General features: G+C 44.7%; 2 protein-coding genes and 1 long non-coding RNA gene across 5 annotated transcripts in view; 2 read left to right on the plus strand and 1 right to left on the minus strand.

Moving 5' to 3' along the window:
* The window catches only part of LOC146220458 (uncharacterized), a 90808-nt gene that overhangs the window by 23079 nt on the left and 40443 nt on the right, over window positions 1–27286 (minus strand). The window lies entirely within an intron of this gene.
* Window positions 3873–10176, plus strand: LOC146220460 (GRAM domain-containing protein 2B-like). The gene is made up of 14 exons (XM_084693703.1): window positions 3873–4537; window positions 5184–5306; window positions 5782–5863; window positions 6140–6209; window positions 6438–6541; window positions 6629–6724; window positions 6827–6898; window positions 7067–7147; window positions 7416–7521; window positions 8191–8307; window positions 8741–8831; window positions 9012–9107; window positions 9387–9471; window positions 9731–10176. Exons 1-14 carry the CDS (start codon window positions 4419–4421, stop codon window positions 9767–9769), a joined length of 1281 nt encoding a protein of 426 aa, XP_084549829.1. The 5' UTR covers window positions 3873–4418; the 3' UTR covers window positions 9770–10176.
* Window positions 10703–18118, plus strand: LOC146220461 (TNF receptor-associated factor 2-like). 3 transcript variants are annotated; one of them, XM_084693702.1, is made up of 11 exons: window positions 10703–10860; window positions 11514–11729; window positions 11942–12020; window positions 12254–12352; window positions 12554–12715; window positions 12820–12894; window positions 13043–13117; window positions 13262–13816; window positions 14103–14280; window positions 14669–14817; window positions 14941–18118. In XM_084693702.1, the coding sequence occupies exons 2-11, from the start codon at window positions 11542–11544 to the stop codon at window positions 15157–15159; spliced, it is 1779 nt and encodes a 592-aa protein (XP_084549828.1). In that variant the 5' UTR covers window positions 10703–10860; window positions 11514–11541; the 3' UTR covers window positions 15160–18118. The 3 variants fall into 3 exon arrangements, with proteins under 3 accessions (XP_084549828.1, XP_084549827.1, XP_084549826.1); XM_084693701.1 differs by lacking the exon at window positions 10703–10860 and adding an exon at window positions 10895–11033; XM_084693700.1 differs by lacking the exon at window positions 10703–10860 and adding an exon at window positions 10977–11167.

A 27286-nucleotide genomic window follows, 5' to 3' on the forward strand; every position in this document is an offset into this window, starting at 1 on the left:
GAGAAAGCTCTATAAAAAATGAAGAAAAAAAAACACGATACTCCAATCCATCATGGCATGCTGAGGTTAATTACCCACATCCAACCATAAATTAACCTGGCCTTGCACTTTTATGACCAAACGTGGCGCTCCATGGACCCGCTCTGACTCCCTCCCTCACTCAGGGTTTGTCTCCCTTCCCTCCGGCTTTCCAGGGCTTGCTTGTCAGGCGAAAAACGCGGACAGAGCAAGTTCAGTAGTGCACAAGAGGGCATTGGGCAATTATGGTTACTCTGCTAATGCGCACGGGCCGCAGCTGGTTTTGATCCGCTTGCGCTGGGAGGGATCCCGGCCTGCTTGTCAGCTCCCATGCATCACAAGTGGGGGTCGCTCGCGGAAAAACCGTGCCTTGGCAGGGGCCGGCGTGGCCCCGGAGGCTGGCGGGGACCGCCTGGTGGGTTGGTTGCACGTGGGGGCGACAACATCTCCTGCCTTCTGCATCTCAAAAGCCTCTCCCGGCCACATTCTCTCATCTCCTTGCCGTTTATTCGACCACCGCATGAACGTAAGCGTTCCTAATGGGCTGCGATGAGGCGGAGCAGGCACCACATCGCAGCCTTGGAAGGTTCTAGACTTTCTCTCCCTCTCTCTTTACGTTCCATACCTAAATGACACGTTGCCGCTGATGTTTCAAACCTCATTCGAAGTTTATCATGTCCAGCATATATAGATGTTTCTTGCTCAAGATTCCAGGCCCACGAACTGAGAGAGTGGGAGGACCAGAGAGAGTGTGTGTTTGTGTGTGTGTGTGTGAGAGAGAGAGAGAGAGAGAGGCACACAGAAAGCGGCAGACATGATTACCCAAATACAGTCATTAAAGGGGAAATGTGTTTTCACTCTGTCAGGATGATTAATGAGGGAGAGCAAATCCACTCAAACACTGTTGTTTAGTCTAACCGGTGGACCTGATCCCTTCCACTGATTTATGGCAGGCCCTGTGTGTGGCATAATGTGTGCGTGTGCGTGTGTGTGTGTGTCTTTTCTGAGAGGAAAAAGACAAGGTGTGGTATAGTTACATCATTTTGATTCACTGGAATGAAAGACCGTGGGAGGAAATTGAACAACATTAGTCCAGGCTAAGTCAGAGTAATGTGTGTGTTTATGTGGTGTGAAATATAGAATGCTTTTGGTTGGTCTATACATTAAACAGATTGCAGTGAAACATTTCCTATACCTATAACATCATTTGATATAAATACATCATATAAAAGAAGGGTTTATAAGACCTGCATGAACGTTTTTGGGCAAGGGTCCTTGGAAATACCAGATGTTTCCCAAGCCATGTTGAAAAGTTGATAAGGAGTCAGCTTTCAACACATTTTCTACGCCTGGACCCAATGATTTACTAGCTGTGAGTGATGAAATAGCGTCTCAAACTGGTTTATTTCATTATGCAAGCAGCTGCATGTCTGGGTGATGTCATGTCAGTGGATGGGAACAGGAATGAGATGCCCCATTGCTCTTCATCTCTCATGTTTACAAATCCTGTGAAGTCTGGCTTTTTCAAAGTGGGATAAAGCACAATGGCAAGTATTGCCTGATAGCTCAAGAACTACAAAATGATTGAAAAGGCGAGTACAACTGCAGTAACAAAGCAACAAATGCAAGGAGAGTAAGCTGGGATTGTAATTTCCATATCATTTGATTGATTTTGTTCTATCAGGAAAAACAAAACGAAAAATACCAGAACACAAACTATGATTAAACGACCAGATCTGATCAAACCAACGAAGCTGATAGGAGGCCGCAGTAGAGCAGACGTGAATCACAGAACAAATTCATCCGAGGAGGATGAAGGGAGCCGGTGGAGGGGCCCCGCGGGCGAAAGAGGAAGAGGCCTGACAGACAGACTCGCACGTGAGTGACTGGAGCACTGAGGCGGTCAGACGGGTGAGAGCCACAGGCCTGGAGAGCGGGGCTCCGGGCAAACACATCTCCCTGTGAGGCGACTGTGTCACAGCTGCGTGCACGAGGGGGGGCGGGGTGGGGGTGGGGGGGCGGTACGGCCTCCTGCTCTGCATGTCAGGGGCCGTGATTAATGACCCGGGGGCCCCGCACCCTTCACCCCCGCCGCCCCGCACCAGTCACCCGCACAGCACCTCGTCAACCCGACAGACGCCCATGACACACACATGTAAACCCCCCCCCACCCCCCCCACCCCCGAAAAAAATCTGGCCAATGGCAGTGCTTTGATGCCTTCCGTGTTTCGTGTCTAAAGGTGTGCCTGTGCAGTGTCAAGAAGGAGAGGCTTTTCTGGCTTGCCTCCGTGTGTAGGGGTTCCCAGCATGTCAGGCGGCTGTCAGGGAGTGATTTATGACCACAGGACTCCAACCTGTCTTCACTGCCAGTTCAGTATTGTTACAACTGACAGCTAATGAGGCTAGACATGCTTTCAAGCAGAGCACTTAACAGGGCTTCAATCTACCCCAGTCACTGGCTCTATTTGGCTCTTTTCTCCTCTCTCTCTCTCTCTCTCTCTCTCTCTCTCTCTCTATCTACTCTCTCTCTCTCTCTCTCTATCTACTCTTTCGCGTTTCTTTTTTTTTTCTAAGGTGGAAAAGCTGACAGCTACTGAGGAGGCCTGCCTCGTCGAGATGGGGATGTTTCCCAGTAGCAGACGGTGGAAAAGAAGGGCTCCCACACTCAAAATAAGAGGAGAAAGGACAAGTCGAGCGATGCTGATTGATCAAATTAAACTCTTTGTTTACCAGGCACTATTGTGTTGGGGGCTGTGTGGCAGTGTGTGATTCGTGCCTAGTCCATACAGCGAATACAGCCAAAAGAGCTACTATGCATGGTCAATTCTGTTTGCCTTTAGTTGTGCATGTGTTACAGTGGTCGGTCAGTAGCAAGCAGTCACATCAGTCAGAGATTTGAATTTATTATGATGGACGACCGTTGTTAGATATGTTCAAATGGTTGATATGTTCACCGGATGTGTAGCATGCCCACTTTTTTTGGAGCGTCTTCTGTAAACTGAACAGTCTGTGTTGAACTTCCATCCTCCACGCTCTCTTTGTGCTCCAATGCTCAGTGAGAAAGGCACTATAATCACTTACAGAGTTGCTGGCAGCTCTCCCACCTTTAACCCTGGTTCCTTGTCAGCCATGATTAATGGCAGGCCAGCTAGCTGCAACCTGCATTGCCGTCTCTGCCATTGTTCCCTGGATACTTAATGAACTCTGACAAGCCATTTTTCCCTCTTTACTTCTTTTTTTTTCTTCTTTCTTTCAGGTTTACAACAGCGACTCCTAGACTAAGGACAGAGTATTGAGTCATGGGACTTAATAAGTACCTAAGTGTATCTATTGGTATGTAGTCCAGATAAAACGAGTACCATGTTGTATACTGATAAATAATGTTCCATTAACTACAATTCGTGTAGAAACTGCCACTCAACCTTGTTCTGTGTGAATGTTTTCTGGTAAGCAATGATATATTGTGATTAATTTTTTTTCTTATGTTTGTTGAATTCGACCACCGTCATTCTGGACTTTAAATCAAAGTAATTAGAGTATGCCACAGAACAAAATATGTCTTCGTTTGGGTGTTCGAATTTTTATTTATTTAAATGCATCGTAATAAATCCAGATTTTGAAGTTTTTGTATGATTGTTGGACAGCTTTGTTGGTAAAATCATCTGAAAAGCAAAATGCACGTTTTAAATGCATATAATGAATGCCGGCGATTTGGACAAATCCAAACATTCCCCTCCTGTAAGAGGCGCTCTTGTTGCTAGATGTGCTGTGCACGCCCAAAATAGACAAAGAAGAGGAGCACGTGGGATATATTTGTTTACAAACTGGCACTGGCCTTGAGCTAAACATCACTACAGCTACAGCTAGTTGTTATGTCTCTTGGCAAGATATTAATTGTAAATCCGAAATATCTGGAATACGGATGCTAAAATTGTGTAAACAAGTGACGATTTAAAACCGGCTGACTGGTTTAGTTTAATGCCTTGTTATTTGCTGCCCTCTGCTGGTTATGATATGATATGACGTTCCGACAAAACAATTTGCTGAAGGTTACTCGAAAGGTTATTTTCAGAGCAAAAGCTAAAAAAAAATACAAATTATATGAAGCCTTGGAGGCGCTATATGGATTGCATTAATGTGAAAGTGTTTAAGTGATTACAACATGATCACACAGAGAAACTTCTTACTCTTAACCGCAGACGCTTGCGAGCATCAGCTTGCTTCCCCCTCCCTGCCTCCGACTCCACCTCTACGAAGCTTCCTGGGTAGCGTCGAACGGTCTCCTCAAATTTAAAACCTAGCCCGTACAGTGTCGGTCGATGCCTAAACCCCGACCGACTTTACTGGTTGTGGAGAGGGGTAATAGATGAGGGAGGCCAACCAAAGCAGTCCCTCGCGAAATGGTTCTGACGACCGAACAGCCCGAAAGAACCTGTACCCCGTTATCCACACCAGAACAATTTACAAAGTCGCTCAAACCCGTCGCCAGGAAAGATTCAAGCCGGGGGATTCAGTCCACGTAAGTTGGAATAACATACAGGGCCGCCTTTGCCAACTTTGCTAGCTAGGTTTAGAAGTCACGACTGTGTTATTGTAATATAACGTTACCGTTTAATTCTTATTTGTCAATGATTTTGCTCAAGATTGCGTTTGCTTAAACTACTTATCTAGCTTATTCCTACGTCGTTTTGTTCATGCAACTTATGGCAAAGTAATACGTGCGACGAAGGAAGAGTAGCCTACTGTTGCAAGCATTGTTCCAGTAGCAGCAGAGGCTAGCTCTTTGTGTTTGAGTCCCTGAAATTTTGGAGAATGTTAGATTGTGAAGTTAATGTCAAGTAAAAAATTGTGGCCCACTCATTTTCGTTTTCATTTACTTTTACAGTCCGGTAAAAAGACGCAAGTAAAACTAAAGCCACGATCATGTCAACAATTGAGATAATTGTAATAATCAGACATGGTATCTTTATTTTATATTTGTTAGGCTCGGCTACCATTGTTTACTGTAAACTGCTTCTTGCCGTGTGATTGTCTCCCATCTTTGGCTACAGTTGGTGGGGCCGGTCAGGGAACGTGAGAGGGTTGCTAGTGTAAATCAGAAAGTTTGTTCTGAGAACATTTAGCGATACTGTACACATTCACACCGTGCTTGTATATATCAACAGGCCAGAGACGGAGAATGGAGGTGAGGACAGGCCGAGACGGAGCGGCAAGCATGCAGGGGAACCTCAACCGTCTCTGGACTTGGAGTGGGAGTTGGACGGCAGGAAGAAAACGCCGCTCATAAGGTAAAGCAGAGGTCGTCATATCTGAAATGGAGACGTCTGTTTTGATCGAGAAGCGTTACCGCTGTGTAGCAGATCTCGGATGTCATTGACCTATTAAAACTCAATACCGATAGGCTGTAACAGTCATATATTTCAGTTCATTCGGACACGGAACCAATCAAACCTGTAGTCTGTGTGTTTTGATATCTGTTAGTGTGGCTTTCAATAATCTCTAGTCAGTTTTTTTGCTATTAAAGTGACGCATGTCTAAACTGCAGACACAAAGCAAGCAGACGTAAGCTTGGCCAAACTGTGTGTTTAGCTTCAGACCTTAATGCTATTGTGTCAATATATTTACGTAAGGTAACCATACTGCTGGGAACCGAGGTCAAATAGTTCTGCATGCTTGGCTGGATTACCAGTCTTGTGTTTCTGTACTGGTGTTTGTAATGGCATGGGCATACTGAAGTGCGTATTTAAACATCATGCTTTTCAGATTCAAAGCTGCGGAACAGCCTTCTCCAATTCAAAATCCAAATGACAGTGAAACCAAGATTGCAAGGAAAAAATCCAGCCAGGTTTGTGCCATAAAATACATTTTGAAGTTGTTAACAAATGGTTAGAATGTCACCTCTTTCACGTATAGTAAGTTGGATATTTCAGGGCAGCAACTTTTGAGTTTATTATGATAGATTAAACATAAACAGATTAACATAAACAGATACCGTAGTTATCATACTGTCTCATCTCTTAAGCCATAATAAGTTTATAACTATTTGATCTGAAATACAGTTTTTAGGCTCAAAAATGAAAAATACTTTAATGAATATTGAAACATGTTTTGTCTGTTATAGATATCCAAGACCAATCTCCATTACCATAAAATATTCAAACATATCAGCAAAGATGAAACACTGAAACAAAGTAAGTGCACCTGTTCAATATAACAATACATCTTTTGCGGAGAGTTAATTACATTGTCTTATATAGGCTACAAGGTTCAGCGAGTAACAATAACCTAGACAAACAATGGAACTGTAACAATGGTGCTGTAGATCTTTTATTTCAATTTGAAAACGTGAAAATATGCACCCTGTTCTTGCTCTGCCAAACTGCTTTTGCCCTGTCTAAAAGAGCAACATTTTCCTACAGCTTACACTTGTGCCCTGCAGAAAGACATTCTGTATCAAGGAAAACTGTATGTCTCTGATAACTGGATCTGTTTCCATTCAAAAGTGTTTGGCAGAGACACAAAGGTAAGGCAAACACATTTACAGATATTATGATTATGCAAGTATTCCAGAAGGGTCTTTATTCAGGTGTAACGTTTCCCCTCTTGACAGATTACTATCCCAGTTGTCACCGTGACTTATATCAAAAAGACAAAAACAGCCATTTTGGTGCCAAATGCCCTTGTAATTACAACTACAAATGAGAGGGTAAGACCATTCTATTTGCGATGTTTGTCACAGTATCCTCGCCCCTGCACATTCACATGCTTACGTTTGTCCACTCCTCCTAATGCAAAATATGTTTTCCAGCATGTGTTTGTGTCATTCCTCTCTCGAGATACCACCTTCAAACTCCTGACATCCCTCTGCATCCATTTAGACGTGAGTGCCCTTCTCCTCTTGTGATTGTAACTTACAAGAGAGTTCTCGTCTAATCACTTTGGCGATGCGTAGGAATGGTGCTGTTACATAAATGGCGTGGTTGTAGAAAGTTTCTATTAATGTCTGGACGCTAGGGTTATACTGACTGTTGTTGGAATGTGGTTTCAGGGAGACAATACTGGGAGTAGCCCCATCCCTTCCTCTGCTGAGAACAGCTTCAGACTGGACTGCCCCACGTCACTTCCTCTGGTCAGTACGCGGCTGACGTGAAGCTCAACTCACTGGGATTGTTTGCTGCTAAGGGAATTGATGACACACAAGATAAATGTCGCAAATAATAATAATGATAATATAATGCTTCGACAGGATTCATGGCTGACTTGATGTTTGTTTAAGATTTCTGTTTTTAACTTCCGGAATGTATTCCTGTCAGTAGGAATGCAGTGGGAAAACAAAAAAAAAGTGTGCCGATACGTATAGTGACGGTCAACATGCGGAAACGTTTTCTCCCTGCTAGGACTTCTCTGTGGACTTCCTGGATGGAGGCGTACGCCACAGGAGGCAGGACGTGCTGGAGAGCAGCAGCTCTGGATCCCAGACTCCCGATTATGACAAAATGTCCGGTGGGTCTTCCATTTACATTTAGTCATTTTAGCAGACGCTCTTATCCAGAGCGACTTACAGTAAGTACAGGGACATTTCCCCCCCCCCCCCCCCCCCGAGTCAAGTAGGGTGAAGTGCCTTGCCCAAGGATACAACGTCATTGGGCATGGTTGTGAATCATCTGATTGATAGCCCAATTCCCTAACCGCTCAGCCGTCTAACCCCTTGTGCAGTACCACTTTATAGTCTAATGTTCCCAAAGCATTAAGGAGCAGCTTTTGCCCTGGACAGAGTCCGTGGGACCCATCGGGAAGCAGCATAATGCATTTATGACGTTAAGCGAGACCGCATTAGCTACCAAAACCACCGTCATTCTGTTGGTCTCTATGACCAAACAGCCTCACAGACAAATTGAAAATGCACGGTTGTACATGGTAACTTCAACCCTCAACAGAAAGGAAAACAAAACTAAGTATCTTCCCGTAGGACACCCCTTAACAGACATGGCAAAGAAGTCGAGTTTCCTGATGCTCATGTATCGGGAATAATACGTAAACGATTCCCACATTTTCCGTTTCCCCAGTTGTTCCTGTACCAATGGCACACGAGCCCAACTGCGCTTCCGTTAGCAGATGCATGTTGCTGATATTACACACATTTACACACAGCGCCTGTGTTTGTTTAAGCAGAGTTCCCCAGCTTGCCAGACTCGTTCCTGAGCGGAGCGAAGAACGGAGAGGTGGCTGTTCATGCAGACGTTCATCTTCAGACTCCCAGCCAAAAGCACCCAGCAGCCCATCACAATGGTAGGAGAACCTTGTTGCCTGGAAACTTCACTTTTACATTAAGTCATTTAGCAGACGCTCTTATCCAGAGCGACTTACAGTAAGTACAGGGACATTTCCCCCCCCCCCCCCCGAGGCAAGTAGAGTGAAGTGCCTTGCCCCTTGCCGGGAATCAAACGTAACAACCTTCTGACTAATAACCCGACTCCCTAACCGCTCAGCCACCTGACTATCCTTGAATACAGACTTGTCTGGCTACAACCATTACAATCCCAGTCCACTGTATTATACATTGGGATTTTCTAAGAGTAAAATAACAGAAGGTTGAAATACTGCAAAGTGCTTATCTGGTATATATGTTTCTGAATGACATGTGTACAGGGTACACAAAGGCTAAATCATAATCTTTCTGGCAATGTACTGTTGGTAGCTGAAATGTTCCTTTCAATTTCAGTGCCAAGCAAGCTGCCCCAGGGCGTTGTGCACAAAGAGATATCTCCCCAGTCCATGTCGCTGCACACCCTTCTCCTCATCTACTTGTTCCTGTGAGTAATATGTGTGTGTCCTTGCGTTTGGTCTGATGGGATTTGTATTAATAGGTTTGGGCTTTCATTTGTCACTGTTCAAAACAGGTCCGGGCATGTCAGCACAAGCACAGTGGATCATCCTTTTGATTTGGGTGTTCTGTTGACTCTGAAATGCAATCTGTTTTGTTTTCTGTGCAGAGTGAGTGTCCTTGTGTTGACCTCCTGTTACATGGCCTTTAAGATTGTGGGTCTTGAACAGCGTCTCACATCCCTGGGTGAATATGGGCGTAATGGGTGAGTATTACCGCCTTAGCTTCCTCATTGCAATAGGCACCATTTGATTATTAACTTCAACACACGTTTATTATTTGCACGTGAAAACGGGTATATAAGGTATTTATTTTTCTAGACGTTTCTTACTCAATACATACTTTTATTGGGTACATTAAATATGAATACTGATTGCATTAAAATATACGAACACAGAAAAATCTACGTGTTAATATAGAGTGTGGATGCGTTGTAGGCACCAGCATGGTTAAATCGCATGGTGTTTGGGGCTTTGTGTTTCAGGTACATGGCGAATCCCAAATCCCAGGTTGACTTCAACGCTGCGATGTACGGCGAGTTGTCTTCAAACCTGTTCAGGCTCGAGAAGGTTCGTCACTGAGCTGTTCAAACATGCCACGCTGGCAAAGCTTTCACTCAGCTAACAACTGCTTATTAACTTTGACATGAGATCTGTTTGATAAGTAACATATTTGAAGCGGCCATTCTACCATGTGTTTGTTTAATAGTCAGTTAACACAATGGCATTTGGGTTTACAAACACATCAAAGTGGTGCGTTTTTTTTCTTCCCACGGGTCAGTACCTTCAACACGCGTGTTGTGTGTTCTTTTGTTTATATGTTCTCCAGATTCAGAGAAACTTACAAAAGTTACTTGAAGAGACCTAACCAACAGACAGTGCCGCACGGACGCTTCACCTTTGCTAAAAATGTTGGAATCTGCAGCTCAGCTTTTGGTTCCAAAACACACACCCACTCCTCGAAGACAACATTCTTAATTGTGCAATAAACAGTATCGCCTCTCTCAGGATGAAGATTGGTATATTTTGTAACAGATGAATGAGTTAGAGTAATGAATGCATATTAGTGGCTTTAGTAGGCAAGGAGAAGCCATCAGCTGTATGTGTAGTGCCTCATTTCAGAGTCTTTTTTTCAGGTATGACTAGGTCCAAAGGATCCACCTATTTCAATGTATTTTTAACATTTCATAATTATCAACATGTTAGGCCCGCTATTAATGTGCCCTTATGTTACAGAAAGGATTTGCCAATAAAATATTTATAGATTTCGCTTAATTTGATTTCACAGGAAGTTCGTATACTCTACATTTTTTATTAATTTAATTTGATTAAACTTTGTCATTAGCAGTGATGCAGGTGATTTTCAGTAATTTCAGGTTTTATTTGTGACTAGTCCGCAATTTGCTACTAGTAGGATGTGCATTATGTAAAGCAAAGCAAGTGAATCCTCTGCTCAAGACTTATTTGACTAGTTTAAAACACACATGGCTTAAATACTGGATGTTTTAGCTGTTTCATAAAAACGGTCTACTCTACGGATTGGATATTAATAAGTCCCCAGATTACAAAGGGCTCGTTAATCTTTTGTTCAAAATGTAACGTATCTGATGCTTTAATCTTTGTAATCTATATCATGTTTGATCCGTATTAGTATTTAGTAGGCTTATTACTGAGTAGGACATGGCATTATGCATTTATTGCCTACGTTGACGTATATTTGGCCTGCCTGTCAACTCATCTTCAGTCTGCAAATGACGTAACATGGTGAAAGTGCAATGGCGATATTGGACAATAACAGCCACCGCTTTTCGGTACCATATTTATTATGTCGTTAACGGCACAGAAAACACATACATTCGGCATCAGAATTGCATGTCAAATCTGTAGATTTCACGCGCGTGGTGCTACGACGAGAAGGAGTATTTTACTATCTCTGCAAGCGATGACAGTTTAACGTTGGTAAGTTTCATGCAATTGCAATAGCATTGCAACCATTTTCGATGGCAAACTGGTCTCGATTAGAGCACCTGCTTTCAAGGGGCGTGGCGGTATGCTGGGTACCACTTCCAACGAAGGATGCTGAAGGCTTAGTAACGACCACAGGCGAGAAGAGAAAGGGGAAATGGATGATGGTATACCGCGACAACAATGGATTTACGATTTGTTTGGATCATTTGTATAGTGTGACTGCTTGGCGAGCAGGCCATATGTGCCTCTGGTTTAGCCTACACGACAAGAAGCGTTGCTCCGAATGCAGACTTAAAATGTAAACAAAGGAATCGGCCTTTTAGTAGGCCTGACACAGGCGTCAACAATGTGCTTTTGTATTGTAATTTTGTGTCAGTTGTGTGCTGCGAAATGCGTGCTATATCCACCATGTTTAAATGAGAAGAATTGTTTGGAAAAAGGGAAAGACGAGAACAATAGCCAGGCTACTTTCTCATTACATGACAGTCGCTATAAATGGTACCTGCATGTTTTTGCAGTAGCCACGGTGCTTAGTATGTTAAATTAATTTCACCAATAGCAAAAACGGTAACAGGCGAGTTTAGGATACCACATTTGTCCATATTGTGTAGGTATCTTTTAGACACTGCCATGCTTTCTTTTAGACCCTGTTGTGACTTGTGAAGAGGCACCATGGCAACACAGGAACCTTCCCCTCCCTCTTCGATGGAGAGCAACAAACCTGGATTCCCCAAGAAGATTCTTGCCAACAAGCTGGAGGACAAGCACCTGTGTAACTGCTGTCACAACTTACTGAGGAGACCATTCCAAGCACAGTGTGGTCATCGCTTCTGTTCCTACTGTTTCAACAGGACAGTAAGGTGAGAGACAGCAGGTTATATGGCCCATTACAGGAGTGAGGTCAACACCGCTCAGGACATCAACAGCAATTCGACATTTGTGTTCAAGCTAGCATTGCCTGCCCTGTGTTTTCGACTCATTACTACACTGAATTGCAGTTGGTTACCGTGTCAATACTGAGTTGGATGTCTGAGTTGGTATGGGCTGCTTTGTCTAATGTTGTATTTTGCAGCAATGGACCTCAGAAATGTAACGCTTGCATCAAAGAGGAGATTTTCGAAGAGCCAACGTCGATTTTAAAGCAAGGCTGTGTAAGTTGCTTACTTATTTTCAGTATGTCGGCATTGTATCAAGTAGACTTGCTTCAAAGGGCTGTCGTTTAGTTGACTGTTGTATAATGCAACAGTGGAGCCGGTGAGTCCATGTTATGTAGAGCGTGTGCACTGAAATGCACCTTTTAAACATGAATGATGCATCAGTTAACAGGATCCACTTCCTGCGGCTCTGTGACTGACAGGAAGTGCATATATTTGACTTCTTATAGGCTTTTCCTGATAATGCAGCTCGGAGAGAGGTTGAAAATCTTTCTGCCGTCTGTATTAATGAAGGCTGTACTTGGAAAGGCAATATTAAAGAGTATGAGGTAAGCAGTGTTTTTGTTTGAAATGAACATTGCTTAGATTCGGCTGTATGCCCTGGTAAACTTTACCATAGTTACTAGTCTTCTCCAAGACCATGCTAACTGTCTCTAAATTCAGTTTGTTCCTTTTCTGAACATACTTGGTATACAACAACATGCGCAAATATCCTCGAGGAATCGTAACGTGCGGTCATGTTTTTCCAGCTGAACCATGAAGGGAAGTGCGAGTTCATGATCACCCCCTGTCCTTCCTGTAAAGAACAGCTTCGCTTCAACGAGCAAGAACGGCACAATGAGCGCGAGTGCCCAGAGAGAACGCTCAACTGCAAGTACTGCAAGGAACCGTTCCACTTCAAAAACATCAAGGTGACAAACAACGTACCTCTTCTCGTTCCATTACGCAAAGCTATCGACACGGAACAATTGATCTATCTAGAATCAGGGCAAACCCAGATATCTTAATCTTATAGGCCCACGATGAGATCTGTCCAAAGTACCCAATGATCTGCGAAGGCTGTGCCAAGAAAAAAATCCCCAGGGAAAAGGTATGAACTAACAACAAAACAAAGGTTAGGTTTTTCATGTTGACCTCGATGATCCTGGTAAGGATAATGTGTTGTGTCTGCTTGAAAACAAAATTGGATGTGGTATTACTCGTTTACTAAATACTGATATCGCTTATCACTCCCTTAGTATGTAGACCACATCAAGTTCTGCAGCAAGTTTAGAACTCCGTGCCGGTTCCATGTTGTCGGGTGTGATATGTCCGTAAGTACAGATGAATTATTATTTTTAAAATCACGTTTTACAACTAAATGACTGGATATGAATAGTATCCACAAAGTTCTACAGACAGTAATATGACAGTCACCCACAGGAGTGTCAAAAGGTTGACATGTTGTCTTCGTGCAGGTGGAGAAGGAAAAGATCCACGACCACGAACGAGCCTGCGCCTACGAACACCTCAACCTGCTTCTGCACTACATCATGGGCATGAAGGTGAACATGGAGGGCCTGCAGCCCCAGGGTCTGGAGCTGGCTGGACACAAGCTGCTGGAGCTCCACCAGTCCCTCAGGGAGCTCGAGGCCCGAGTCTCCCATCTCAGCACCACCTCCTCTGGGCCTCCCGTGCAGGGAGCCGGTTCCTCCAGCTCCGGTCCTCCTGGTCCCTCTGCCCCAGCTCCCTTGCCTCCTCTGCCCGCCCCCGCCCCCACTCTGTCGGTCTCCACCTCCTTCACACCGCTGCCCAGCTCTGTGGGAGCAGCCCTGGAGCTCCAGCTACACAGCGAGAAGACCAAGGTAGCCGAGCTGGGCCGCAGGTGCACAGACCTGGAGGTGAAAGCAGGCACGTTTGAGAATGTGGTGTGCGTGCTGAACCGAGAGGTGGAGAGGTTCGCCACAACTATGGAGGCCAGTAATCGCCAGCACCGGTTGGACCAGGATAAGATCGAGGTTCTGAGTAACAAGGTGGGTAAGAGGCTTGTCTGGATGCATACATTTACATTGAGTCATTTAGCAGACGCTTTTTATCCAGAGGGACTTACAGTAAGTACAGGGACATTCCCCCCAGGGCAAGTAGGGTGAAGTGGCTTGCCCAAGGACACAACGTCATCGATCCAGCCACCTTCTAATTACTAGCCCGACTCCCTCACTGCTCAGCCATCTGACTCACATGCATGCTGTGGTGTTGATTGGAGATGTCAGCCTAATACATAACGGTTCTGTGCTAACCGTACATGTAAACTCCCCGCAGGTCCGACAGTTGGAGAGGACAGTAGGGCTGAAGGACCTGACCGTAGCGGAGATGGAAGGCCGGTTGAGGGAGATGTCGGCCACCACCTTTGACGGAGTCTTTGTCTGGAGGATCTCTGACTTCACCAAGAAGAGGCAGGATGCCATAGCCGGCCGAGCCCCAGCTATGTTCTCTCCAGGTATCCCATCACACCCACGACATCATACAGATCACATGGCTGAGCGGTCAGGGAATCAGGCTATTCATCAGAAGGTTGCCGGGTTCGATTCCCGGCCGTGAAAAATTACGTTGTGTCCTTGGGCAAGGCACTTCAGCCTGAATGTCCCTATGCTTATGTCGGGTCCCTGTAGCCCTGTCCATATAGCGTCTGCTAAATGTAAATGTAATGTAATGTAATACAAGCTCCCCTGGCAGCCAGAGACAAACTTGTACATCAGTCACAAACAGCTCATGGCTACTACAGATGTCGTAAATGGATGTATGTCTCAATCACCACTGTTTACGGTCTCCTGTTCTTGTGTTATGATAGAACGTGACCGCCTCATGTCCTGTCTGTTTTCTTGCAGCCTTCTACACCAGCAAGTACGGTTATAAGATGTGTCTTCGTATCTACCTGAATGGGGACGGGACCGGGCGTGGCAGCCACCTGTCCCTGTTCTTCGTGGTGATGAGGGGACTGAATGATGCCCTGCTGAAATGGCCCTTCAATCAGAAGGTCAGTCAAACAGCAGAAAAAACTGGGTTTTGAACTTTAATGTCATTTATAGACTGAAATGAACAATCTCTCCCCCCTCCCCCTCCCCCTCCCCCTCTTCTTCTCTCTCTCTCATGCTGACAGGTGACTCTCATGCTGCTGGACCAGAGTAACAGAGAGCACATCATCGATGCGTTCCGGCCCGACATCACTTCCTCTTCCTTCCAGAGGCCCGTGAGTGAGATGAACATCGCCAGCGGCTGCCCGCTCTTCTGCCCGCTCTCCAAGCTCGACGCCAAGAACTCCTACATCCGCGACGACACCATTTTCATCAAGGCCATCGTTGACCTCACAGGCCTCTAGATGCCCACAGTTAGCACTGCAACCATTCAGGCTCCATTTTGGCTCCCCCGCGAGCTCCATTAGGGCTCTGTCTGGCCTTCTTTCAGTCCCCTGCAGGTGTGGGGAGACAGACATGCTTGCTACTGTGTGCTGCATGCCTCTCCAGTGGGGTCTCCGACCCAAAGGTCGCTGGCTGCAGAGAAGCTCTGGCGCCTGATGTCGTTTGGGTGCGATGATTTCTTTGGTTTCTTGATGTCACAACACTGGTTTTCTTCATGGTGCTTAAACCCTACTCGAGCTCAGCATTTTCTACCCATGGAAAAAGGTTTAGAAACAGACGCCCGAGTGCTGCATGTAGACTCTGTGTTTAATAGAGTGGAACGGAGGTTGCTGGGTCAAACAGTCATACGGGACTGTTGCTGTTAGCAGAGATAGATTTGGTTGTGTGGTTTTCATGTCGGTGTAGGATACCGACTCGCTGCTTAAGGTAGAGGTAGAAGCGTGGCGTTGATGCAGGGTATTTACATTTTCTTGCTCATTTTGATTGTGGATATTGTGAGCTTCTGAAACCCATTGTTGAGTAAATTTGCATAGACAAACGTGGAGTTATGTTACGAATAAGATTACGGGGCATTCGTTTGCCTTTTTCGCGCCAAGTGCATGCGGCTATAGTTATTTGGCTTTTTTTTGTTTCCATGTCAGGTGAGCTTTCCTTTCCTGGAGCCTAGCTTGTTGTTCGACTTGTTTGTGAAGTGGGCCCATCCGTGATGGTGGACATTGCCATCATGTCTTTAATCCAGGCATACATAATAATAACGTTAAGCGTTGCATTCGCGTTTCCCCTTTAAGGGGTGCGGGATTGCGATTGGTGGTTCGGGACATCTGTGGAAGATACTGTGGGGTTATCAGGGTGTCATGGCAACGTGCCAATCAAGCCTGAGACATAGTGTTGTGTGTTTTGGTCTCTTTGACAGATACACAATTGCTGGAGGTTTTGCTCTGCACATGCTCAGTAGCTCGCATCTCACTACACATAGTACTGTGCCCCACCACAGATCGAAGTGATACAGGTTCTGTGAACTGAGGGAATGGGAATGATCTGTTTTTTTTTTTGTCCACATACAACACAGTTCATGCATAATATGTTTCTAGGTGGCTCTCTGATATGATACCGATGTGAATTGAATACATGTTGATGTTGATGCAAAAATAGCAAAGGGTGTTTTTATATTCTTTTGTTGAAAGAGGCTGAAAGACAAAGTATTGAATATACCTAAAATATTGTGTTTGACCTTTCTTTAAATTGGCCACAGCTCGTTGGTGATTTGCTTATTGCATATTTGTTGTGTACCCAGATGCCCCACATTTACTAAAATCTCCATATTCTGGGGTTGGGTGAAGTGTCTCACACAAATTCATTGTATCGTATGAAGCACCAATCATGCTGGGAAAAACGCTCCGACTCTGCCAGTAATGACTTGGATTGCGTCTGTGGCTCCTGTCTGTTTCCACTAGGGGCCGCTGTTTAGTGGAGCCTGCCGCGCTCATGCAGGTTTCCACAAGGGGGCGCTGTTTAGTGGAGCCTGCTGCGCTCATGCAGGTTTCCACAAGGGGGCGCTGTTTAGTGGAGCTTGATGCGCTCATGCAGGCGTCCACCGGCCTGTTTTAGACCCTGTCTCGACCTGTATTGAAACCTCTCTGTGCATGAGAGGCTTCAATTCATATTCAGTATTGCGGTTCATGATTGGTTTACCTTGTACACTAATGGTGAATGCATTTATTTGTATTTGTTTGGAAGAATGTAAATATGATAGTATATTTATTATTATGTTATATCTAGCATCGCCGCTGTTCAACAAGGGCATTTGCTTATATATTCCTTGCAGTTTATAAATATGTATATTTAATGTCATAATATTGGAATATTCAATATCTTGATGTTAATATACACTAATTGTTATTAATACAAATAGTATTGTTAAATATCATAGTAATTATATACCTATATATCTACTTTGTGTTTGTCAAGATGGTTTAAAACAGGTCAGGACAGTCACTTATAAAAAAAACAATTATTGCCAAGTGCAACAGACAGATGTTATGTTGAGATCAGAGCTCTGCTCAACTTTTATATTATACCTCATTTTACAGAGTTAATTCCCATCAGCCCATGGGATTCATCGTAATTTTGTTTACATTACTCAAAATGACCAGCAAGGTTTCAACAGTGAAAGTAGGTCAACAGTGACCTACTAATACTGCCTAGCAAAACACTGGTACTGTGGTTATGGGTACTGTTAAGACTGGGTGTTAGCCTATGTCCTTATTTGAGGATTGAAGATTGGTTTGGTCTTGTAAAGTTGATTGACATTTTCACATACTAAATTCATCTTGTACAAATAGTTTGTTTGCTTCAAATGGAAAAATTATTATAAAGTAATGTATAGTTCACATACCGTAGTAGGTTATGACACCATCTTTTCCTTACATATATATTCTTGTAATGTGCCAAAAGTAAATTTTACCTCTGTATACTGAAAAAGAGGTATTTCAAGTTATGATTGCTTTCTATGCTGAAATATGGTGCCAAATATACTTACTCTTCTTATTTATGGTATACATATAGTAGTAGCTTGATCCCAATATGATGCATGTGTCACTTTTGTAAGCATCTATACTGGGAAATAAGAGATGGATACACTCAGCAAAGGTTCCTCTGATAATATACCTTTACTGTGGGTTTTTGAATGTAAGCTTTAATGCAGTTGTTTCTCTGAGAGAGCGTATAACAGTTCTTTATAAAAGTTGTGATGCAGTCAAGTTGAACAAACTTGGGCACTTTGTATAATTTAAATGTCGAACAGGGTACTTTGTTTAGTCATTTGTATACAGTGAACTTAGAGCCATATACAGTTTTGATCATAATGATTGTGTACTCAGTAACATGATATGCAGTATGTAATAAATGCATTGATGGATTTGTGATTTTATTTGTGGTTTCGTAACTCGTCTCATTCTTTACGTTACGATATCATCCAGGCCTTTTGACTGGCAGTTGCAGACGTCAAACAGAAGGGGGCACTATTCCTCAACTGGCACCTGACGGGTCAGCAACGCTGCCTGTGATCTCACACCAGGGATTGTGTTGCCGTGGTGATGCAATCCCAACTACACGTAGATAGTTATAGTGGCGTTCGAGAATCTCTGAGTCTTCAAAGACTCTTTATTATTTCTTTTTAAATGTTTTGGCAACAGAACTAAGCTGGTTGGAGATTTACAACTTAGTGGGATAAAACACACAAAGGAATTGGTGGTAAATCATTAATGGATGTGACATGGTTTAATTTAAAATGCATGATCCGATTTTGACCATGCAGCTGTATTGTTTGAACAGATGCCCATGATGCCACAACAGTTGTGGAGCCAGATTGATGACCAAATCATTACAATGAAGAACTCTTTAAAAAGGTTGGACAAGATTCTTGCTAAATGTACAATACACAGTTAAGTCTTTGGTAAAGACATTAACACACACAGTATATCTGTGACCGCTGACACCACCCGTTCATACAGCTGCGTCTACTGACAAAGAAAAATGTAAAAACGCACTGCGTAAACAGGAAATGAGTGGACAACTCCATGACTAAATGAAGCTGTATGAATATGACTGGAGGAATCGTCACCTCAAGTGCCCTCATCGTTGGCTCCGACGGGCCTGTTACCGCCGTGGTGAGTCACTCTTGAGTGGAAGTCGACTGGCAGGAGGCCACAAGCCTCCCTGAGGAGGGGGTTTAGGTTTGGGGGAGAGGGGACTGACCCGCACAGCTGTCTGGGCTCCACACCAACCTCCAGTAGCACACTCTGCTAACATCCCATGTGTCAGACTGGACAACGACTCCTCTGAGAGGGTGTTGAGAAGTAGGGCGACCCCCAATCTCACCTGGCACCAGCGTATACCTTTGAGGTGGTTTTACACGTGGTTCCTGGTTGTGCCAGCCCCAATCCCTTTGCTTGGAAAGCGGGTAGATCTCGTTTCATCCGCCTCAGACAGAGGGGGCATAGCAGCAGTGGCTTCTTATCCATCTTGGTCTCCTTTCACTAACCTCTGCCAGGCAGAGACAGATTGGTAAAAAACTATGCAAGTGGATTAAGTTTGCAGTAGTCAGAAGCCACATGTCCCAATGGCGTGATGTCATTCAGGTCTCTGCCTCAGCTCATAGCTGGCGTCTTCGGTTACAGAATCGCTTCCTATTTAAAGACTATGATGTCACGCAGGAGGACTAGACAAAATACATGTTGAAAAGTAGACTGGGATGTTCACGTGAAAAGCTAAACAGTCTGAAGCAGTGAGGGGGGGGCGGGATGTTTCATTAGAGTGTGTCTTTATGTTTTCGCAGAGGAGAAAAACACTTTGTCCTGTTTATGTAGACTCTAAATCAAAGACGGTACACCACCCTCATTTATTAAGCATGCGCAAAACTTGGCGGAGGTGACTAGGAGGAGGTGAGGCAAAATAACACTTGACAATGTTATCTCTTCGCCCAAACAAATTCTCAATCATATCCTTATGTAAGCCAGTGGTCTTGCTGTCCCCTTCTTCCTGTATCAGAGTGACACACATCCCCAGGCGTAGCCAATAACAAGGGGTGGATCCCTCTTACGAGCTCTCTGATTGGCTCTCCAGGAGGTTACCGTGCCTGTATATTGGGGCCAGGTCAGAGTTCCCTAATGAATCTGAGCTCCTGCTGATCTTAAAACGTTGGTAAAGCAGCCTTGGGGGCAAGGATTTCCTTTGGGAGTGGCTGTCTTGTTGGTGCGGAATTTTCTGTCTGTGTTGGAACTGTGGGCAAAACCGTTAAACAGGCTGCTAACAATATTTACGGTACAAGCAGTTGGAGGGGATTATTCTTGCACACTTAAGTTCAGGAACACCACGCGTTTGATCGAGAAAAAAAAATCTATACGGAAACCGTTTACTGGCGGATAAGAGAAATTAGGTGCGCCATGTGTCACTACTGGGGGTAAGAGAAAAGAAAAAAGTGGAATGGGAAAAAATTCTATGTTGAAGTTCCCCTTGGAATAATGATACCCAAAGTGTTCTAATGAATACTGATACCAGCACGCAGGGTCGCAAGGCACAGCGTCCTACACCCAACAGTTAGAGTGGACTCCCAGGCGGAGGAGTGCTGGGGCAACAGGACCAGGCAATTTCCCCACCTCTTCAAAAGAACCCACCGAAGACTCGTCTTAAACGTCCCAAATGCGAAACACATGGGTTGGGAGTTTTTCGGGCATGTTACAGGTCTCGTTTTTAGGCCAGTCAGGCTCCATGGAGAGAGGAGGAGGAAGGGTCAATGGAGAGAGGAGGAGGAAGGGTCAATGGAGAGAGGAGGAGGAAGGGTCCATGGAGAGAGGAGGAGGAAGGGTCAATGGAGAGAGGAGGAGGAAGAGTCCATGGAGAGAGGAGGAGGAAGGCTCCATGGAGAGAGGAGGAGGAAGGGTCCATGGAGAGAGGAGGAGGAAGGCTCCATGGAGAGAGGAGGAGGAAGAGTCCATGGAGAGAGGAGGAGGAAGGCTCCATGGAGAGAGGAGGAGGAAGGGTCCATGGAGAGAGGAGGAGGAAGGGTCAATGGAGAGAGGAGGAGGAAGAGTCCATGGAGAGAGGAGGAGGAAGGGTCCATGGAGAGAGGAGGAGGAAGGCTCCATGGAGAGAGGAGGAGGAGGGGTCCATGGAGAGAGGAGGAGGAAGGCTCCATGGAGAGAGGAGGAGGAAGGGTCCATGGAGAGAGGAGGAGGAAGGCTCCATGGAGAGAGGAGGAGGAAGGGTCCATGGAGAGAGGAGGAGGAAGGCTCCATGGAGAGAGGAGGAGGAAGGCTCCATGGAGAGAGGAGGAGGAAGGGTCCATGGAGAGAGGAGGAGGAAGGCTCCATGGAGAGAGGAGGAGGAAGGGTCCATGGAGAGAGGAGGAGGAAGGGTCCATGGAGAGAGGAGGAGGAAGGGTCCATGGAGAGAGGAGGAGGAAGGGTCCATGGAGAGAGGAGGAGGAAGAGTCCATGGAGAGAGGAGGAGGAAGGGTCCATGGAGAGAGGAGGAGGAAGAGTCCATGGAGAGAGGAGGAGGAGGGGTCCATGGAGAGAGGAGGAGGAAGGGTCCATGGCTTCTCGTTGTCAGAAACTCCTGAACCCGCCAGTGGACTGTCACAGACAATAAAGTGTGACAGCCCCACTGTGACCCGCTGCCGTCCCAGGTGCAGATGTGTAGACGTCAGGGGGCATGGTGGAGTCACTGGATGATTTGTGTAACTGCATTTTGTTCCACTTGAAGCAGCTTGCCTGAGAGCTGGTAACAGTTTTATCGAGGTTTTATGCAACATTTTGGTCTTTATTTATTATTCAGTTTTTGGAGGGGTGGAGGGGGGGTTTATTTTGACATTCACACTTATGTTGGAAGTTTAAAACGATTTACAGGAAAAATATTGTTCTTTTTTTAACATGGCAACCTGAGCTCCACTAAACCGATATTGTGCCATGGTGAAAAAGTATTATTTATATGCTTACCCACTCGTGAATCTTTTATGAGTAGATAAGGAAAAAGTCTTATCGCCTGAAAAAATATAACGAGTGGGTTATTTTGTTTATGATTAGACCTATCGCCATGAGGAAGTTTTCCCTATGTTGCAACAAAGCCTCTCTCTCTCCCTCCCTCCCTGCCTCCCTCCCAAGGCAGGGAAAACTATAAATAACACGGAGTGGAAATATCTTCCATCTGAAGGACCTGTGCTCCTAGCTCAAGCCCTCTCCCACTTGCTTTCAGCCTGTTGGGTGTGATAGGGAGAACAACCAGGGAGAGTGATGGCTCAACTGGTGGAAAATTAACGGAAATATGAACGTTCACAGAGGCCCATGTGTCTCAGTACTTTTCTGCTGTCAAGGAGAGCGAACCAGGAAACTGGTTCTTGGAGCTCATGCATGGGGGATGGTGCGTCTCTCTGGTGTCACACATTGTTTTTGGTCAAGATGCTGACAGGTCTGGCACAGTCACACCAAATTATTCCACACACAAAAATCACTTTCCTAACTGTGTGTTTGTGTTTTATAATTGTTTTCCAATGAGAACTTGCCACATACTATATTTCTAGACGCAGGAATGATTGGTCTTGAATAATTGATACGCCCCAAGGTGAGAAGGAGACATTTGATATCATATCAACGTTCCGTTTCATTCACTTTTTTTGCATCACCACCGAGGACTGTAACAAGGTGGGGGGGTCAGATGGCAGACGTTGTGTCGTGGGGCGAGGCACTTCACCCTACTTGCCTCGGGGGGAATGGCCCTGTACTTACTGTAAGTCGCTCTGGATAAGAGCGTCTGCTAAATGACTAAATGGTAATGTAAGGCAAAGACAAAGATGGAATCAACATCCACAGCATAATTCTGACTAATCGGATGGAGCCGATCTACCTCGTATCCTCCCTGTCTTGCATGAAGAGTGCCTCTTTAAACCAGGTTGGGGAAGGAGAGGGAATTCCTGAGCTATGAGGTGATTGAGGGCCATGGGATGTGATCTGACCCGACACTCGAGGCTGCCCGACACTGCCAGAAAAATTGTTGAGAGAATAAAAAAAAGGACCTTAGAAGTTCTGGTAACATTACTGTAAGTATCTAAAAAGTCTGAGTTGTAAGAGACTCGGGGATGATATTGTATTTTTTGTGAAATGTTCATTTTTGTAAAAGTTTTTTTTACTTAGACTTTTCATTAGTTTCCATGAACACATTTCATAGTTGGTCCACACCTTTACTGAAAAGGACATCTTCATAGAAGTCTTTGTAGTGACATCACAGATGTCTTCTATTCATGTGGTATAAAGGTTGACATACTCCACCAGTAATCAGGCACCTGGATCTGAACACTGGTTTACAGGGGTTAGTGAGTGAAAAGGCCTCTAATAACAATCCTCAACATTCAAATTTACAGGTGTGTGTTTAACCTGACAGTTGTAGAATTCAAACAATGCCGTCAGGTTCAGTTTTTTTTCTGAACAGAGCGGCTGAAAGTCAAGTTTGAGATGCCTAAAAACAGAGTTTCTGAAGGACAAAGGTGTGTTCACAGCCTTGTATAAGAGAGCCAGCTACAACGCAAGTAAAGTGAGGAAAAAAAGAAAAAGTGAGAGGGATCAGAGATTGTGCAGTAGGAAACCACTCATTTCCATTTCCTTCTAATAGAGAAGAACTGAGCCATTCCACTTTTTCCACTTCATCCATCAATATGTGCAGTAGCTGATTGTATCCGGCCGGATGGGACTGTGCCTGTTGGAATGAATGAGATTACAACTAAGACAAGGTTGTTGGATCTTCCTGTGATGGATACCAGGCTAGGCCAAGCCATACAGGGAGAGGAGAGGAGAGGAGAGGAGAAAGAAGAGAAATTAAGCCTAAAATGAAAAGAAAGGAGAGGAAAGGCAAGGTCAGGACAAGACGGCGAGGAGATATCAAGGAAAAGGAGCAGGAAGTGAGAGGATGCTATCAGAGGACACCCAGGGTGGACACGGGGACAACCGAGGATGACAAAGCAACATGTCATCTACAAGCTCCGAGACTGAGGATGACATCACAGACTTCTTCGGGCTCTGCTCTTCATCTGTGTACGTGAATGTCAGGACGTATCCCTCTAGACTAAACACTGCTGGAGCAGATGTCGTGTTTTGTCCGAAGCTTGATTTCAGATGATTACATTTCCATGGAACTCCCCACATCAGTCACTGAAACGTACTTAAAGTCACATGAAACGTTCAAGTCTCTGGGGAAATCGCGTCTCGACACTCATTCCTTTGTGCGTCTGCTGTGAGGAACCATGATCCTTGGAAAGTCAGCCACAGAGCCTATACTGTAGGTTTACATGTTCTCCAGGATAAAGATCATCCGTCCCCAAGCTTACAGTAATCCTAGAAACATGGTTCGAAGTCTCTGGTTTTGTGCCTTTCTCTGTAGTCATTATAGTTGCCATAGTAATTATACCTCCCTAACCTTGAACTTACAGTACTGTGACTTATGGCAGCACAGTTTATCTGATGAAGACATGCAACATATTTACTCTGTGAACCTACAGAAGCAAAACGCTCATCTTACAGCAGCGTTGTGAGGGGAACGTAAGGTGTCCCAGATGGGACATATTACGGGAGGCATTGTGGTTTTCTAAAGCACCGTTCACCTTTGAACCCTTCATTCCCCCCAGTTTCCTTTTTTTGACTTTGTAATGACACGCAGTAATTGCAGGCATTTATCATGCCATGCTACTACGCGCCAGTAGCTCAGAAGAGTTGTCTGCCTTTACCACAGAGCTATGACCCACATGTAGATATCCAGCAGTGGTAGACTGTGTTGAAAGCTAACTACATGCACTAGTCTCCTCCACCAGAAGGCCGTGAACCTGCTAATAGGTCTTAGTGTTTGTTTTTGACAGCCAGAGGGATGGATGCCCGCGTCATCGTTTTCAGGATTCCAGAGGCTTGACGAGGCAAGCGGTTATAGTTCTCGGCTCTCTTCCCAGCCAGCCATTTCTCCCTGTTTGACAGATTGCGTCCAGCCAGTTCTGTTGATACTGATTGTTAAGTGCGTTTAATGATAATACAGTGGTAAAGTATAATCAGTCAAGATCTGTGGACCTGTCTTGGGTAAGAAGAGTTAAGGGGACTTACTCACAGGTACTATAGTTCAAGGGTGACCGTCCCGGCAATATAGGATGACGTTCGCGACGTGCGTGAATCGCAAAAATGTGTTCCTTATACACTATTTAGGAATGAATTGTGTGCTGTGTTTAGATTTACGTTGTGATTTTGATTGTAGCCAGTGAGACCTGAAGCTTGCATTCCAGTGACTTCCGCCAGCCATACACAAAGAATAAATCATTTTGTCATATTTACATTTGATCATTTACATATGGTAGAAATTGGACATACAGGACACTTACACAATGACTTTCTAAGGTTTGTTGATGTCATGATGATGTCATGTCCACACAGTGCCCTCTTTCAATGTATAAATCCTTCACAAAACTGCACACAGTACCTAACATTGACGTGTGAGAATCACAGTATGCCATTCCAGGAACAACTGTGGCCATTCCTTTGATCTCGACAGATTAAAGTTTGAACCCAATTTGAGAATAACTAGTACAACTTTTGAGAATTTCGTTTTTGTGTTTTTCTGTGGCAATCCAGAAGTGACTATTAATATATAGATTTAAACACTTTTATAATGAAGGCAAGGTGCAGCACAATATTTGAAAGCATGATGTCATAGTTTAGTGTTCTCCGCGGAGAACACTGAAGTTGGACGGGAGGTCCAGAGAGATGAACAAAATCCCATAATCTGTTTCAAATCTCATCGCTCACATCAACGCATCGCCAACTCCCCTCCTTTGCCTTGACTGCCATAAAACACAGGCTTTTCTGTATGTAGCCACACGTTTCAGAAAGCATTTAGGAGAAGTATGTATGAAACTGGTCACGCAGAAGGTTCGGGGGAACAGCAATACACAGTGGCCAAAGGAAACTGCAGTAAAGACCTGTCTTTCGTCATAGCAACATGTCCGGAGACCCCGCTGAGTTTACGGGAATCTTTATTTCCCAAAGACGAGAAACCCCCTCTCAGTTTCCCCTCGGCAAGGAGGCCCAGAGCTGGCATTTTACAGCTTGAGGGTCAGGGAAAAACAGGGATTGGTTGCTAGGTATACTCTGAAAATATGCTAACTTCTGATCAAGGCACTGGAGAATCTGGAGGGAAGTAGTGCCAATGTCAGAAGCGAGACTGTAATTTTGATCTACTGTCCAACCCATTTCCTTGGGTTGTTAACGCTTTGTCCTTGAGGGACAAGGGCTGAGAAAGCATGCGATATATGATCTAAGCGGATGTTTTAAAGTATTCTTTTATTTCCGAAAAGCCAGGCAATAAATGACTTCCATAACATTTAGAAATTCGGTTCTGATGGAACAATTGCTACAAATCATCTGGCCACGCAATATTCTCACCGTATCAGACACAAACAATTGAGCCTGGATTCTCGTCAAACGTTACCAAGCAATAGGTGACTAATCATTCAGTGTAGAGAGGGAAGCACAGTATACGATGTGCATCGCGGCTGACATTGTAGCCAACGAATGTCACGGCGACCAGTTAACATTGGAATCAGGTCACTCCCTGTGGTTCCATCAATACGTAATTAAAAACAGGATGTAGACACACCATTCCTTCACCCAATCCCTGCTGCTTTGATCATTATCCACTATAACCCAGTTCTCTAATGGTTACTCCATTCTCCATAGGACAGTGAGTGAACGTTATCAAAGTACAGACTGTCGAGGGGTTGGGAATGCTCTCACTCATAAGTAAAAGTAAGGATCTCTCTGTACGGACTAGCTTTAACTAGAACTTCGCCATATACAAGAATTGTACGTGAAAGTATGTGACGAAAAGGCCTAACATCTTCCTTTATTCTCTGACCAGACCAACCACACACATCATATGCATGATATCCAGAACAGGAAGTATCACATGTACTCTACAGCCTTGAGCCAAGGCTGTACGGTGTGGCTGGTGGACTGTGTCTGAGGGGAAAGCCCCTGCTCTCGTTTCACTCCCAGACTAAAGGGTGACATCACTGGCTCCATTGTTAACGAGGGTCCCCAGCAGAGTGGACCTGGAGTTTCACTCCGCTCATCTTCCAGCGGAACTCCATCAGACTGCATTTCCCTCAACTGTCTCTCACTCTCTCTTAACTTCTTTTGTCTTTCTCTCGTTTTCCATTCTCACTTTTAATAAGATTTTTTTTCTCAAGTTGGATTATTATTTTTGTTTTACTGTCTCTGTCTGTATCACTCTCTTTCCTTTGTCTTTCCTTTAATAGCTCCTTTTTTTCCCCTTAACATTTACATTTTACATTCCATTTTAGTCATTTAGCAGACACTCTTATCCAGAGCGACTTACAGTAAGTACAGGGACATTCTCCCCGAGGCAAGTAGGGTGAAGTGCTAGCCTGACTCCCTAACCGTTCAGCCATCTGACCCCCTTAACAGGACTTCCGGGGGTTTCTTTCCGTAGCACGGCGTTGTCCAGCGGTGAAGTGACGAAGGGTATTCCTGGCTCACACAC

Source organism: Hypomesus nipponensis, chromosome 27 (assembly GCF_054491055.1).
Source record: "Hypomesus nipponensis isolate SF chromosome 27, ASM5449105v1, whole genome shotgun sequence".
Lineage (NCBI taxonomy): Eukaryota > Metazoa > Chordata > Actinopteri > Osmeriformes > Osmeridae > Hypomesus > Hypomesus nipponensis.

What these genes read in the sequence shown, in the direction of transcription:
- LOC146220460 (XM_084693703.1), top strand. Translation starts at nt 4,419, where the DNA reads ATGGTTCTGACGACCGAACAGCCCGAAAGAACCTGTACCCCGTTATCC. An exon ending in AGATGAAACACTGAAACAAA is followed by an intron (nt 6,210 to 6,437) that starts GTAAGTGCACCT and finishes ATTTTCCTACAG; the next exon opens with CTTACACTTGTGCCCTGCAG. An exon ending in TGTTTGGCAGAGACACAAAG is followed by an intron (nt 6,542 to 6,628) that starts GTAAGGCAAACA and finishes CCCTCTTGACAG; the next exon opens with ATTACTATCCCAGTTGTCAC.
- LOC146220461 (XM_084693702.1), top strand. Translation starts at nt 11,542, where the DNA reads ATGGCAACACAGGAACCTTCCCCTCCCTCTTCGATGGAGAGCAACAAA. An exon ending in TCCACTTCAAAAACATCAAG is followed by an intron (nt 12,716 to 12,819) that starts GTGACAAACAAC and finishes TTAATCTTATAG; the next exon opens with GCCCACGATGAGATCTGTCC. An exon ending in TCGAGGTTCTGAGTAACAAG is followed by an intron (nt 13,817 to 14,102) that starts GTGGGTAAGAGG and finishes AACTCCCCGCAG; the next exon opens with GTCCGACAGTTGGAGAGGAC.